Below are 17268 nucleotides of genomic sequence, written 5' to 3' on the forward strand. Positions count from 1 at the left end.
ACACTTGTACCGAGCTACAGAGTGGTAACTCTGCTCATCTAATATGAAATTATTGTAATTTCTAAATCCTACAGAATACACCGGAATCCTGCCTTACAGCTTTACAAAATTGTGTAAGCAAAAATAGGGATCAGTGTATCAGTATCCTCAATAAATAACAACAACAACAATAACAATAACATACCCAGTATAATCCCACGGGTGGGGTCTGGGGAGGATAGTGAGTACGCAAACCTTACCCCTACATGGAGGGGTAGAGAGGTTGTTTCCAAAACACCCTCGGCTCAAGAAAATGTGGAAAGGAAGAATAGGGGAGAAGAAAAGGAGGAAAGAGAGGGGATGGGGGAAGAAAGCCGCTAAGCAAAGAGGGGAAAAACTAGCATCAAACAGTAACCATCAGGGAGCAACAATATCCAGTAAAAGGGAAGAAAAAGTAGCATCAAACAGTAACAATCAGAGAGCAACAATCCCAATAGCCATTTACAAAAACAAAGGACGTAGTTGCAAAGTACCAGATACAATAACAAACTAGACAGAAGTAACTTTCAACCCACAGCAAGAATATTACTAGTAATACTGGTGAACCTATGAAAACTCGCAACTACCTGTCAACTCACCACCTTAATCCTTGACCTCCACACCTTTCTATCGCTAGTCATGTCCTCGGTTAGGTGAAGCACCGACAAGTCCTACCTAATCACCTCTCCCCAATACTTCTTAGGCCTACCCCTGTCTTTCCTCAAGCCCGCCATGGTCAACCTCTCACACCTCCTGACCGGGGCATCTATATCTCTCTCTTCACATGCCCAAACCATCACAACCTCGATTCCCGTAACTTGGCTTCCATAGATGCCACTCTCACCTTGTCCCTGATAACTTAATTCCTTATCTTGTCTTTCCTGGTATGACCATACATCCATCTCAACATTCTCATTTCTACTACGCAGTATCCTCAATAAATCAAGCAAGAAATAAGATCAACGAAGACATACTCTGGAGGTGTCACACCACCCAATTGGATGATCGAAGCCATATTCTTCCTCGGGTTGACTGAGCAAATCCTGAAATAAATGCTGGCTCAAGAATGATTTGGGGATCATAAATCTCTGCCTCAGGTTCTCCCCAGCATAGATGACAAAGTGGCCCTTGAGTTAAACAGAGTGGCCATGTTAAGGTAAGCAGAGAGCAAAAGGTCATTTTGAGAAGTACAATGTAATTTTAGTCCATTTAGTAACAGAAAAAATTCCTTTGGACAATAATATAAGCTGCTTTCAGTAGGAAATAAAAAGAAAGGATACAATACAAATCCAAGTCTAGAGATGAATAAGTAATAACTCTCACACTTAAAGACAAGCGCTCATATACTAAAAAATTCACTGAGGAACTCCATATCGAAAAGGATCCAGCAGTTCATAAGCGAAACGACATAACAAGTTTCCTATCATAATGAATTTTTACAAAGCATAGATCAGATTTCCCTTGTCTTAGTTACAGAGACATAGTGAAGCATTTTCGTAGTGCTTATATAGACTTCAAAAAGCAGTCAGCTTTGGTGTATGACTAGTAAAATGGTGTGCTTTGAGGAGTAACTAACTATGTTAAGACTTAAGTAGGAAGTTAAGCAAGATGCCCTGGATCAGATTAAATCAACTTACACCAAGCAGATTGAACAAGTAAAGCTATTCTGGTTAATTTACACTACATTGTGCCAGGTTTGAACAAGTTTCACTCCAATTTCTGGGAAACTAAGAGGATTTTTTTTCCTTTTTCAGAAACAGCAATTCATTTTAATCAATGTACTTGTATTAGTAAACCTAGTACTAGTATTTATAGAACACAATAAGGTCCTTAAGATAACAACTTAGATTCCAGGCACAGACAAAAAGATACTAGTTCGGTACCATAAGTCATAGACGGGCAACCATGAAGAGATTGATCATTAATCAACATCGTGATAAGCTTAAGCTCGTTCTCCGCGAATTCGTCTTGCAAGCTGAATATCAGATCTGTCTTAAAATCCTGAGCAATCTCACGGACAAGCCTCTGGAAAGGCAACTTCCGAATGAGAAGCTAAGTACTCTTTTAATATTTTCGGAGAGCAAAAGTTCCAGGGCTGTCACGATGTGGCTTCTTCACTCCTCCCGTGGTAGGGGCTGATTTCCTTGCAGCCTTTATAGCAAGTTGTATCCTTGAAGCCTTTCCACCGGTCGATTTTACGGGCTGTCTGTTTCATACGAGCCATTTTTTCACAATCTGGAAATCTATTATTAACCAAGCAGAAAATCTGAGAAAGAGTTGCAGAGAGAATTTGAATTTGAAATATGAAATAACAACTAAGAGGATTCAATCTAAAAATAAGGTTGATCTAGTCAGCTGTGATTTTCATTTATGGTTGATGTACCAGGAACTAGAAACTATGAGAAAAGATCAACTCCATTTTTTCATTTAAGGAAAAAAAAAAGATCAATATCCTTTTTATAATTAATATATGCAACATTCAAGAGGACAATGTCTGAATATATATAACCACATATAATGGTGAGCTTAAAAACTTGAAGTGATTTAATTTCTAAAGATGTGGCGCTCTTATTGTAAAATCAGCTAATGAGATCACCGAGTGTTTACCAACTTGAAGATTCCTTCACATATACAAGCAAGACAAAAAATTCACACTAGGACACCCTATTAATTGATTGATTATCTTAGTCCATAGAGAGCTTGTAGTTGTACAATACCAATTTCAACTATTTCCTTTTCTTCAATTTAATCTTTATCCTTTCTATATATGAGAAGAAAAAAGATGGCAGAGAGAGAGAGAGAGAGGTGACTAAATGACTGGCATCAAGTTGTCCATCAGCCAGTGGAGAAGATTAGGTAGCAGATAGGGGAAAAGAGTGAGATGAGGTAGCAGATAGGGGAAAAGAGTGAAAGAACAAGAGGCTTTGACACAAAGAACTTATTTCTCAGATGTCATGGGTGTAAAACATTTATTATATTAAGAAAACTAAAAATCAGAACATTAATGATCCTTTCACTTTTAATTCACTATCCCCCTTAATTTTAAAGCTCTGATTTTGCTTTTAGAATAACCTCTAGCCTTTATAAAGAAATAGGAGAATAGCTCATAAGGGAATTCAGATTATTTATCATATTAAGAGTGCAATAGCATCTAATTTGCAAGCAAAAAAGAGGACAAAACATTCAGAATTAGAAGTGATTTACCTCCTCAATAAGTTTGCCTATAAAGCAAAAGCAATGTTCAAATTTCGTTGTTCCTGTTTCCCCAAATGCATTGGATAAGATTAGGAAAGCATCTTCATTTCTTCTTTTCCGGGTGAAACTCTGGTATCATGTCAAGCAAAGAAGGATCCTTTGCTATAAAACTCTGTTGTAGTTGTATCAAATGGGAAGGTCTTCCCAGTCATTTCCTTTAAGAAAGCCCTCGTTTCACCAATTCTGTTACTTCTCAGAAAACCTTGCATAATAACATTGTATGTTACATTGTTTGGCAAACAGCCATCGTCCTCCATTTTTCTTAGCATATCTTTAGCTTCATCTAACAATCCTTCTAGACAAAACCCATTAATCATTGTAGTGTACACTATCACGTTAGGATGTAAACCTATTAAAGAAGCTTTTCAAAAATGGCATGAGCTTTGTCCAACTTTCCATTTTTGCACAATCCATCAATGACAATATTGTAAAGTTCAATGTCATTATCTTCTCCCTCTCTTTCCAACTTATGAAAGAGTGACATAGCTTCTTCAACAAGTCCATTCTTAAAATAACCAACAAGCAAGATGCTATGAGTACAAAAATTAGGTCTCTGCCCTGCCGATAGCATATCTGCAAAAAAAAATTGTGTGGTGTCGCTTCTTCCAACTCCAAACAGACCTTGTAAGATAATATTGTAGGTAAAAATATCAGGTTTAAACCCCTTTCGAGAAATTTCAAGAAACAATTGCATGGCCTCGTCCAACTTCTTTTTCTTGCAGTATCCATTTATTAGTGTGTTATAACTAATAATGTTAGGCTCAATGCTCTTGTCTATCATGGAATCAAAAATTCTCCTCGCTCTATCCATTTGACCACGCAAACAGTATCCATCTACTATTGCACCTCAAACTCAAAGAATAAATACAGACAAAAATCATTTTGATTTGCTTGTTCCTGAAAATATTTTATGTTGTAGGTGACCACAGTAGGCTCCACACCTTTTCTGATCATGTGTCTCATTATTTCCTCGGTGTCTTCAGCTTTTCCTTCTTTGCATAGCCCATTGATCACTACGCTGAAGGTGTACACAGTTGGATAAATATTAAGATTAACCATTTCATCAAACATAGTCCTAACATTTTCCCACCGACCAAACTTACACAAACCATCAATCAATGAACTATATGTGATAATGTCTGGTGGAACGCCTTTCTGTTTCATCTCGTTTAAAAGGTTGATAGCATCATCTAGCATTCTATCTTTGCAAAGGGCATCTATAACAATGCTATATATGCATGTGTCAGGCTTAGTGCTTCCTTGTTCCATTAATCGGAGCAAACTAAAAAAATTTCCAGTATGGCCCCTTTTGCTAAGCCCATTCATGACAGTTGCATACATGACTTCGTTAGGCTCACAAATATTCTCTCTCGTTAGTTTTTTGAACAAGTGAACCGCATCTTTAACCTTATTTTCAGCAAAGAGTCCCCCTATTAGGGTGTTAAAGGTAACAACATTATATGGAATGCCAGTTTTGAAGAAAATGGCTAATACAGAAAATCCTAAATCAGCACGGTGCATGAGGCAATAACTGTTAATCACTATACTCAAGATGAATTCATTAGTTGAAATACCTAATTTCTGCATTTCCCCAAAGAGAGAAACAACATCAGAGTAATGTTTCATATTTACCACAATTTTCAGCAATTTCGAGAAGCTGACAGGAGAAGGAAGAGGCTGCTCTCTAACCATTTGACGGAACACACTCACAGCATCATCTAAACACTTGACATTCTCAAACCTGTTCGAAACCCTAAGTTTACCCTTTGTCGAAATGAATGTATTGCTAGGAGATGAAGAATAATCTCTGCGCCCAATTACGAAAGAAAAATGAGCAATCTTAGGGTTTACATGAGAAAGAGTCAAGAATGAGATGAAGGTATTACCGTTGCGAGGGTAACGAATTGCAACTCTCGCCATCTTCACTTTACTACAGTGGGAGTCTCCAATTTCTGTCAAGGAAAATACGGGCAGCCGGCAGCCCAATCTGAATTCTGAAGAAGCAGACAACAAAGTGATAGTATTGGTTTATTAATTAAAATCAATGCGTTAATGAAGAATTTTAACTATAGTAAAGGAATGGCTTTCACAATTTAAAAGTGGAGAATTCAAGTAGAAAATGACGATGTTAATTGATTTTGATATATAGCAGAACCTCTCTAAAATAATATTGTTGGGTACCATAAAATATTATTATTTTGTAGAGGAAATTATTTAATCAATAAATTAATATTTATTATTCCCCGGGTTCACAATAAGTGACCAATTTGCCTTGGACACACCCATTAAAAGAACGGACGGAATTCAAAATTCTAAACAAAAATAGTTAGTGTGACTAAACTACTCTTAATTAAATGTTGTAGTATAATTTAATGTTAGGAGTAAAAGACTTTTTAGGGATGCGTACACAAGGGTAATTTAGAAAAATAAATTGAAATTTTTCTTGATTATATAAATGGGCATTTATTTTAGACCAAAATAAAAAGACAAATTGGCCACTTATTGTGGACCGGAGGGAGTAATTTAAAGAGTATTTTCGAGATTCAATGAAGGTTAATTTTGATTATATCAAAATCATTGTATCTTATTAATGTATCATATTTATTGAATTAATATAAAAAATAAATTCATTTTACATAAAATACAATATATGTTGTATGATTCATTGTAATTTTTTTAATTATTAAATGATTCATTATAATGTTCATTGTTTCTTAATAAATAAAATATTATTCACTGTATTTTTTACTAAAAATATTCAATGTATGATGGTGAGAGAATAAAATTATATAAGCAACATAGAAAATTTCTTCAAATCGTACCCAATAATGGCTTCTCATCTAAAATAATACCAGCGGAAAAATAATGTTGATGATGAGATTGAAGACGATACAATATTTTTAGAATCGATTACGCGTAAGGAAGCACTTATCGAGCCTAGAACTCTTCATAATTTTTTGCTGCAGTTCGAGAAGACAACACCGGGACTTTTGAATGCAATAAGAAAAGTTAGAGATGAGCTTCAGCTAGATTTAAATTTTAAGAAAAAGCAAACCTAAGGATTTTTCCCAAACACTTCACTACAACTCTAAGCCAACAACAAAGTTTATTGCAAACCTAAGGATTACCTCTAACCCTTATAGCAACCAGCCACATGCTGTTGCAATTGCTTCAAGTTAACTCTATCTTGAACAATAAAACTCGAGTTTATAACCTCTTATAAACCTAAGGATTAACTTTAACCCTTGTAGCAACACGCCACAGGTTGTTGCAACTATTTCAAGTTAACTCTAACTAAAAACATACAACTCATATACCGAGTACAATTTGCTTCTAAAAAAGCTGAAAGGTACAAGTCAAAATGCCTACTACACTTTGAATTAGAAATAAAGAAGATACATAAAACTCTTTATGAAATTGGTTCTTCAATTTGGTTCGTGTAGCTTCGGGATCACACTCTTGAATCTCATAGCAATTGCTCACAAAATGTCTTGTTATTTTGCTCTCAATTCGTGCTTTCACTTCTGTATTAGTGTGTCACTTGTAAAAGAGAACAAAATTGATATTTATAGAGCTAGTAGAATAAAGATTAACTAGATTCTAATGTTTTACTCTTTCTTGGTGAAAGAGTTCTAGTCAACTTCAACTTCTAACTATTCCCTTATCTTGGATAGAGTTTTCTTCAAGTAAGGAGTCATGCTCCTTATGCAATATTTTCGTTCAGAGATTATCAGAAATAACTACTTATAATTATCTCTTTCATGTGCATGTATTATGTTTGATTCTGTCTGTCACCTGTGTACACTGTCCATGGACCTGGTTCATGCAAGTGTTTCTTTGTCAATTATCAAAACCAAAATCACTTAGGTCAACAGTTGACTTCCACTAATTTATGTCCGAATTCAAGGGAGTTACGAATGATGATTGGAGAATTTTTTATGGGTATACCTACTGAAAATATGAATTTGGCGAAATAATGTTATGTTCTGAAACGAGCAGCTTTTATTTGACAAAAAGGTAGCGACCCTTGTTAACGTGGTTAGAGCTTGTGTTACTTCTTTTGCATTCGTTGAAGAATATTGAGGAGATTTCTAATTATAAGCATGTATTCTTGATGGGTTAGTCACCTCTTAGTGATGGGTAGGGTAACTTTAAATGCAGACAGGCCCCACGAAGGAGTATTTATATGGGGATTGCTGGTGGTGTTTTTCATAATTCTATAGTAGGTGATTTGGTGGATTTTCAATCACAATTGGAGTCTGCACATCCTTTAAAGCTAAGCTATGGGGGTTTTACTGGTCTTCAAGAAGCCCAATGCCGGGGCTGGCGTTGAGTTGCCTTGCAAATTGACAATTATAGTGTGGTTCATGTGTTACGATCTGGAAGGTTTGTGCCTTATGGGAATGGTGATATTGTCAACCATATCCGTCATCTCTTGACTAGGAACTGAGTGGTCTCTATTGCTCGTATCTACATGGAGGCTAATTCGATAGGTGATGATCTAGTCAATTTAGCCTTAGTCAAGAGCCTCGTTTTAAATAGCATAAACTTGTGCTTTCTAGTATTTTTTTTCATTTCCTCACTTGATTTCTAGCTAATTTTCTTTTGTTGTTTATTTCACTTTCGAATATATATGACTTTATCTCTGTTAAAATACAAATATTAGAAAAAAGACAGACTTATTTTAATTTTTTAATATAGACAAATCAAAAGTGCAGCATAGTCTATAAGAAAAGGTATTGGCAAAAAACCCGGAGATCTAATGGTTGTCGCTTATTGCGCGGAAAATGTCATAATTAAAGCATCAAAATAATTTAGGATTTACAGGAAACGGTGTCATATAACGACAGATAACCTCTACTGCCGCTGCGGAGCGCCACATCTTGTAACCACTCCAAAACCATTAAAATAATCTAATTGAATCAAAATCAAAATTTGGACTCTAGCCGAATATATTAGAGTATTATTTTCTAACATAAAAAATTAGAATAAAGAAGTAAAAACTAAACTAACATTTGTACATAGATTTGATTGAAACTTAAAAAAAGAATTTTTGGAGTTGTATTAAAAAATATTTTTTGGAAATTAAAGTTGTTTTTGAACATGTATTTTATTTGAAAAATAAATTGAAGTTTTGTGAGCAGAAAAAAAAAATTCGCCCGAAAATAGACCTAAACCAGTTTTTGAGAACTTGAAATGAAAATTCAATTTTTTTTTAAAAAAAAATGATTATATTCATGAACAACATTATTTTAAAATCTTTTTGAAAAAAATAGTCAAAATTTATGGTCAAAGGGGAGATAATAAATTACAAAGCCAAACTGATAACACTTAGTATAGTCGAATTATATCGAAATTTATGGGTCAGTTAGCTTAATTTCCTTATTTCCAAAATCAAAAACCTACACGAATTGAACACGAATAACTACACTCCAATGGTGGGCCCCGCTCCAATAAATCACAATAACTAATCTGACTTCGCAAAACCATTTGTCAAAAGTCAACGCATTATTTTAACAGGCGATAACTCCAATTAAAATGGAGTTCGAAACTTAAATTGTGCCAAAAATACACAAAATACGTTTCTACTGTTAAAAAAAAATTTACATAAATACATAAAATGCAGTATAATATTGCATTTTATTTTAATGAAAAGTTAGCCGTTAAAGTTAAACGCAGTATTATACTGCGTTTTATTAAAAAAATAATTTTTTTTTGGAAAACAAACTACAATATTGCAGTTTCCTTAACCGCAATATTGTACTGCATTTTCCTATAAAAAACTATAAAATTTGGGCCCACCTTAATAAACTTCTGTAGGACTGTAGAGAATATTTGTTTTTTTAGTGTAAAACGTATTATAATATTGTGTTTTACACTGAAACGTATTATTATACTGCGTTTTACACTATTTTTTGGGTCCACCAAGTGTTCTGCGGATAACTGACATAACAATAATTGAAATACATAAAACGTGGTAGTATACTACGTTTTACATAAAAAAAATTCTGCACCCCAAGCTCGGACTTGCCTTATTTAAAGGCGTTTGAATTTTATTAAAATCCATTCAAAACTTTCCTTCAACCTTCCGTTCATACTTCTCTCTTCTTCAAACTTCCGTTCATACAAAGAGCGCCAATCGAAGCAAGAAATTGCGGAGTTGAAGGCGAAACTCAATGAGGTGGAAGAAGAGAAAAAAAAAGCTAGAAGACCAGCTCAAGTGGTTGGAGCAGAGAATACTAGGCGGTTGTGACTAAACAATGGCATGTACGTGTTGAGCGTAGTGTATCTTTATGTTCCATTTGTCAAGTGTTTTCATTACTTGTATTGTTTGTGTTGTGTTAGGTCTGATATGTTTGTGTTTGCGTTGTACTATTAAAATAAAATTGTTGTTCAACCGCAGTTAAAATAAAATTGTTGTTAAAATAGAATTGGTACCATTATTTACATAATGTAATATTTACACAAAGTACAAACATATGTAAATCAATTAATTATTGAACTGGACTAAGTAATTATCTATGGTTTCCAGGCTCGATATTTGAGGCCCGGTTGTACCAAGTTATCCTTAATTATTATGTGTGTCAATTTCAACATTTTAAAATTTTGTTAGTTTAATAAATTAAATAATTAATTATTGAATTGGACTGAGTAATTATCTATGGGTTCCAAGCTCGATATTTGAGGCCCAGTAGCACCATATCCTTAATTATTATGTGTGACAATTTCAATAAGTTTAAAATTTTGTTAGTCTAATAAATTAAATAATTAATTATTGAATTGAACTGAGTAATTATCTATGGGTTCCATGCTCGATATTTGAGGCCCAGTAGCACCAAGTTATCCTTAATTATTATGTGTGTCAATTTCAATAAGTTTAAAATTTTGTTAGTTTAATAAATTAAATAATTAATTATTGAATTGGACTGAGTAATTATCTATGGGTTCCAGGCTCGATATTTGAGGCCCGGAAGCACCAAGTTATCCTTAATTATTATGTGTGTCAATTTCAACATTTTTAGAATTTTGTTAGTTTAATAAATTAAATTATTAATTATTTAATTGGACTGAGTAATTATCTATGAGTTCCATGCTCGATATTTGAGGCCCGATCGCACCAAGTTATCCTTAATTATTATGTTTGTCAATTTTAACATTTTTTAGAATTTTGTTAGCTTAATTATTATGTGTGTTAATAAATAAATAATTATTTAATTGTACCGAATAATTATCCATGGGTTCCAGACTCGATATTTGAAGCCCGGTCGCACCAAACTATCCTTAATTAGTAATTATCTATGGGTTTCAGGCTTAATATTTGAGACCCAGTTGCACCAAGTTATCTTTAATTCTTATGTGTGTCAATTTCAACTTTTTTAGAATTTTGTTAGTTTAATAAATTTAATAATTAATTATTGAATTGGACTGAGTAATTATCTATGCGTTCCAGACTCGATATTTTAGTTAATTTGACAATATATATTAATTTGTTATTTTTGTAAGTTGAACAGGCTCGCTTGTGACTGAAGGTTCCAGGATTGTGATGTGTGCGGGACCTACACTTTTCGCTTTTTGTGTATGGGTGGGGCCCAAGTTTTTTTTAAAATTGCGCGGGGGACAATGGCTTCTATCGTGAAGCCAAGGAAAACGCAGTATTGTAATGCGTTTTTCTATAATAAACTATAGGGAAATGTGGCCCAAATATTATAGGAAAACGCAATACAATAATGCGTTTACCTTAATGCGTTTACCTTAAACGCAGTATTGTAATGCGTTTTCCTATAACAAATTATAGGGATTTAAATGTAGATAGGAAAATTTAACTTTAACCACTAACTTTCCGTTAAAGTAAAACATAATATTATACTGGATTTTATGTATTTATGTAACCTTTTTTTTAAGGTAGAAACATATTTTGTGCCATTTTTGGCACTATTTTAGTTCCGGACTCATTAAAATGTCGAAACCCACAATTTAAGAAATTTGCACGAATTCGAACTTACACAGTGAAATAAACCGAGAAATCTAATCTTATTCCAATTCCAACATGCACTGGTAGTAGTAAACACCACCAATTACAGTAAAGACCCGACACAGTAAGCCCGAAACCCGACCCACAATCTCAAAAAGGAAAAGGCTAAAAAAAAAACGAAAACCAGCAAATCAGTACACTGCGATCACATAGTTAACTAGACTAGATCATCATTAACATTAATTGATACGATTAATAATCTAAGAGAGTTGACCACAGTCAGCAATCACAACGGGCTTCGAGCACCTGCCGGAGCTAGATCCAACGGCTTCCACTTTCTTAATCACGTCCATTCCTTCAATAACTTGACCAAACACCACGTGTTTCCCATCAAGCCACTCGGTTTTGGCCGTACAGATGAAAAACTGAGATCCGTTAGTTCCAGGTCCAGCATTGGCCATAGAGAGAATTCCAGGTCCAGTATGCTTTTTAACGAAATTCTCGTCGGCGAATTTGGCGCCGTAGATCGATTCACCGCCGGTACCGTTTCCAGCAGTGAAATCACCTCCTTGACACATAAATCCAGGAATCACACGGTGAAATGATGATCCTTTGTAGTGTAACGGCTTGCCGGACTTTCCGACGCCTTTCTCTCCGGTACAGAGTGCTCGGAAGTTATCCGCTGTTTTCGGAACTACATCGTTGAACAACTCCATCACCACACGGCCGGTCGGTAGACCGCCGACGGTAAGGTCGAAGAAAACCTTAGGATTTGCCATCTCTCACTCTCTTCTAGAAATTTCTGTGGAGTTTTTAAGCTATGCTCTCACTGTATGAATAATCGATGCTTTGAGATTAAGCTAAAAGGAGTTTATATAGGAAATTGCAAAGCGGATAATTTGTTAAAGAGATGATCTTAACCGTTTATCACGACAGGTGTCAGCAGCATGGAGTGTGAATTTGACCGTGGTTAGTTTAACATTTTACCGCAGTTAGTTTAGCATATGGATCACGTGGTATATGCGTTTCTGATGCTGTGGGACCAGTTAGTGGAGAGAATTTCGATGTTTCGACTGACTTCGGCCCATTTTGTGGTCCACAAAAGCCCAAGTCCATTGGAACCGGGACAGCTTTTGTTTCATTTTGTAGTTTAAACTTTTTTTCCTCTTTTTGGAGATAGGCAAGTAGAGCCAAGGTTATATCGAAAATAGTATCTCTGCCCTTTTAGGGTCAGAATAAGGTTGTGTATATTTTACTTTCTCATAAATTATATCCCACCTATGAGAAAGTACTGGACTTGTTATTGCTGAGTTAGGCACAGTAGGAAAACCAATTTGGACAGTCTATTGGTATGGTATATAGATTTTTTTTTGATAATAATAATTGTAGTTTTGAAAAAAGAAAATAGAATTTACAACAATAACAATAACAATAACAAAATCCAGTGTAACCCTACAGGTAGGGTCTGGGGAGGATAGTGTGCACGTAGACCTTACCTCTTCATTGTGAAGGTAGAAAGGTTGTTTCCGATAAATCCTCAGCCAAAAAAATTGAATTTACTATTAGAAAATAAAAACTATCAATTCATACATAGTCTGACATTCCCCGGACACTTTTGTTTTTAGAAGTTGAATTTACAATAGCAACAACAACTATACCTCATTTCCAAATAAAGTTAAGGTATATGAATACTCACGTCTTTCTTCCAGCTCAACTCATATCGTTTCACTAGGCAAATACAGGTTATATTAGCGGTGGGCATTCAGGCAGTTCAGATTAGATATAAAAATTTCAGTTTGGATTTTCTGTTTTTTGATTGAAGAAATGACAATTCAAATCCAATCCAAATAAGCTCGGATTGGATTGGATTTTTTAAGTTCGGATTCAGATGAATTGGTTTGGATATTTTGGATTTTTTATTTTGAGCCTATAAGTTAAGATATTTCTTCTTCTTACAAAAATAAATATCCAAATGAAGTATTCATGTTAAATTAACTAAAAAGTATCTTATTCTTACCACAATCATCCAAATAAAGTATTCAAGTAATGAAATCATCATCAAGGGGATTAAATTCCTTAAGGAAACACTGTGAATTCAGCGGGCTCGAATTGATTTTCTATTATTTCGTTGTTCACTTCTGTTTATGTTCATTTATATTTCCAGAATTATTTTACAAATACAATTAACTAACAAGCTTAAGGAATTTAACTATTTTCTGTATTTGTACTCACTGTTTCTGGAGAGTAAAACCTTTGTGATTTTATACTCAATTGGAGATTAAAATCTACGTGATTTTAAAGTTTGTGTCATTCTTTTACAGAAATGACTAATGATAACGGAAACCAAGTTGTTCCGATGGTGACTGCCAATGCCTCAACGAGCCGAACAACACCGGCAGCATTGGCACCGATGGAAAAATCCGGAAAAATTTTCGGGATTGATTTCAAGCGCTGGCAGCAAAAGATGTTCTTCTATTTGACTACTCTAAGTCTCCAGAAGTTCATCAAGGAAGATATTCATGTGTTTTCCGATGAAACTCCAGAAACTGAACGCTCTCTCGTGATTGAGGCGTGGAAGCATTCAGATTTTTTGTGCAAGAATTATATTCTAAGCGAGCTGGAGGATGCTTTGTATAACGTCTATAGTAGCGTGGAAACGTCAAAAGAATTGTGGATTGCGCTTGAAAAGAAATACAAAACCGAAGATGCCGGGTTGAAAGAGTTTGTTGCTGCAATGTTTTTGGACTATAAAATGGTAGATAGCAAGTCTATTATTACCCAAGTCCAGGAATTGCAAGTGATTATTCACGATCTCCTTGCTAAAGGTATAAATCAAATTAATATTGATGTTGAAAGTAGTAATCTTAGTATTTTTACTAACAGAAATTTCATTGAAAGTCTTGTCGTCAATGAAGCATTCCAAGTAGCAGCGATGATTGAGAAGTTGCCTCCTTTGTGGAAGGACTTCAAAAACTACTTGAAACATAAACACAAGGAGATGTCCCTTGAAGATCTCATTGTTCGGTTGAGAATCGAAGAGGACAACAAAACTGCTGAAAAGAGAGGCCGTGGAAACTCAACAATAATGGGAGCAAATATTGTTGAAGAGAACAAAAAGAGGAAGAAGGCTTATGGACCGAAATACAACCCAAGCAAGAAGCGGTTCAGTGGAAACTGCTACAATTGTAGAAAAACTGGACACAAATCTACGGAATGTCGTGCTCCGAAAAAAGACAAGAAGAAGGGTCAAGCAAACATGACTGAAAAGCATGATGATGTTGTAGACTTATGTGTCATGCTTTCCGAATGCAACTTGGTGGGCAATCCTAAAGAGTGGTGGATTGATTCTGAAGCCACTCTCCATGTTTGTGCTGTTAAAGAAACTTTTGCTACTTATGCTCCTGTTGGACCTGATGAGACGATTTCTATGGAAAATGTTGCAAAGGCCAAGATTGAAGAATGTGGGAAGATATTTCTCAAAATGACTTCCAGATAAGTGGTGACTTTGAACAACGTCCTTCATATTCCCGAGATTAGGAAGAATTTAGTCTCTACTGAACTTCTTGTTAAGAATGGTTTTAAATGTATTTTTGTTTCCGATAAGGTTGTAATAAGTAAGAATGAAATGTTTGTAGGAAAAGGTTACCTCATTGAGGGCCTTTTCAAGCTGAATGTAATGATTTTTGAAAATAATAATAAAATTTCAGCTTCGTCTTACTTACTTGAGTCAAATGAATTATGGCATATACGTATGGGTCATGTTAATTATAAAACCTTGCGGAAAATGATTAATTTGGAAGTATTGCCTAAGTTTGAATGTGACAAATCAAAATGTCAAGTATGTGTGGAATCTAAGTATGTTAAGCATCCTTATAAGTCAGTTGAAAGGAATTCAAATCCTTTAGACTTAATTCACACAGATATTTGTGATATGAAGTCAATATCATCTCGCGGTGGAAAGAAGTATTTCATAAGTTTTATTGACGATAGTACTCGATATTGCTATGTTTACTTACTTAATAGTAAAGATGAAGGAATAGACGCATTCAATCAATACAAAAATGAAGTTGAAACGCAACTTAACAAGAAAATAAAAATGATAAGAAGTGATAGGGGTGGTGAATATGAATCTCCTTTTGAACAAATATGTTTAGAATATGGAATTATTCATCAAACAACGGTCCCTTACACGCCCCAATCCAATGGGATTGCAGAAAGAAAGAATCGTTCATTAAAGGAGATGATGAACACATTATTGATAAGTTCTGGTTTGCCACAGAACTTGTGGGGTGAAGCCATTCTTACGGCTAGCCGAATACTAAATTGAGTACCCCATAGCAAAACACAATCCATTTCATATGAAAAATGGAAAGGAAGGAAGCCCAACTTGAATTATTTTAAAGTGTGGGGTTATTTGGAAAAAGTGCAAGTTCCTAAACCCAAAAGGGTAAAAATAGGACCGAAAACCGTTGATTGTGTTTTCATAGGATATGCGACTAATAGTAAAACATATCGATTTCTGGTTCATAAATCAGAAAATTCTGACATTCATAATAATACGGTTATATAATCAGATAATGCTGAGTTCTTTGAAAATATATATCCGTATAAAAAGGAATGTGAGTCAATTGGTGAAGAATCTAAACGACCTCGGGAAGAAACAAAAGAAAGTACACTTAACCAGGAGGATCCAAGACATAGTAAATTTCAAAGAACGTCTACTTTATTTGGACCAGATTTTGTGACTTTCTTATTGGAAAATGAGCCTCAAACATTTTAAAAAGCTATGTTTTCTTCGGAATCATTGTTATGGAAAAAGGCAGTCAATAGTGAAATAGAATCCATATTGAACAACCATACATGGGAATTGGTTGATCTTCCTCATGGAAATAAGCCGTTGGGTTCTAAATGGATCTTTAAGAGGAAAATGAAAGATGATGGTACTATTGACAAATCTAAGGCAAGACTTGTGGTCAAAGGGTATAGACAACGAGAAGGTCTTGACTATTTTTATACATACTCTCCAGTTACAAGAATTACGTCCATACGAATGTTAGTAGCGTTAGCTGCAGTTTATGGTCTTGAAATTCATCAAATGGATGTAAAGACGGCCTTCTTAAATGGAGAGTTGGAGGAAGAAATCTATATGGAACAACCTGAAGAGTTTGTGGTTCCAGGTAAAGAAAAGAAGGTCTGTAGACTTGTTAAGCCCCTTTATGGATTAAAACAAACACCCAAACAATGGCATGCGAAATTTGACCAAACAATGTTGTCAAATGGATTTAAGATAAATAAATGTGATAAATGTGTATTCATTAAAAATGTTCCAAATCACATAGTCATTGTTTGCTTATATGTGGATGATATGCTCATAATGAGTAATGACATTGACAACATAAATGCTACTAAGCATATGCTAACTAGCAAGTTTGATATGAAAAACTTGGGAGTTACTGATTTAATTCTGGGAATTAAGATCCAAAAGACTTCTCAAGGTCTGGCATTGTCACAATATCATTATATTAAGACAGTACTTGAAAAATTCAAGCACTTGGGCTTTAAAGTTGCAAAGACTCCAATTGACGTGAATCTTGCATTAGCAAAGAACAAAGGTCAAAGCATATCACAATTGGATTATGCTCGTGTGTTGGGTTGCTTAATATACATCATGAATTGTACATGACCAGATATAGCTTGTGCTATAAGTAAATTGAGTCGATATACGAGCAATTCATGCCAATCTCATTGGATGACAATGAAACGAGTTTTGGGATATTTAGAACATACCCAGGGCTTTGCTTTGCACTACAGTAAATATCCTGCAGTGATAAAGGGATACTGTGATGCAAATTGGATCACCGGTTCAACTAATTCTAAGTCCACAAGTGGATATATATTCACTATTGGTGGAGGAGCAGTATCTTGGAAGTCATACAAATAAACTTGTATTGCCCGCTCTACAATGGAGGTTGAGTTCATAGCCTTGGATAAAGTCGGTGAAGAAGCTGAATAGCTTCGGAATT

General features: G+C 34.8%; 1 protein-coding gene and 1 pseudogene across 1 annotated transcript; both read right to left on the reverse strand.

Moving 5' to 3' along the window:
- Nucleotides 1-455: 455 nt before the first annotated feature.
- LOC104211819 (pentatricopeptide repeat-containing protein At1g62670, mitochondrial-like) lies at nt 456-5360 on the reverse strand (annotated as a pseudogene).
- Nucleotides 5361-11285: 5925 nt separating this feature from the next.
- Nucleotides 11286-12088, reverse strand: LOC104211817 (peptidyl-prolyl cis-trans isomerase). The gene has a single exon (XM_009760948.2). The coding sequence runs from the start codon at nt 12022-12024 to the stop codon at nt 11506-11508; it is 519 nt and encodes a 172-aa protein (XP_009759250.1). The 5' UTR covers nt 12025-12088; the 3' UTR covers nt 11286-11505.
- Nucleotides 12089-17268: the final 5180 nt, after the last annotated feature.

This window comes from Nicotiana sylvestris, chromosome 12 (genome assembly GCF_000393655.2).
Source record: "Nicotiana sylvestris chromosome 12, ASM39365v2, whole genome shotgun sequence".
Classification (NCBI taxonomy): domain Eukaryota; kingdom Viridiplantae; phylum Streptophyta; class Magnoliopsida; order Solanales; family Solanaceae; genus Nicotiana; species Nicotiana sylvestris.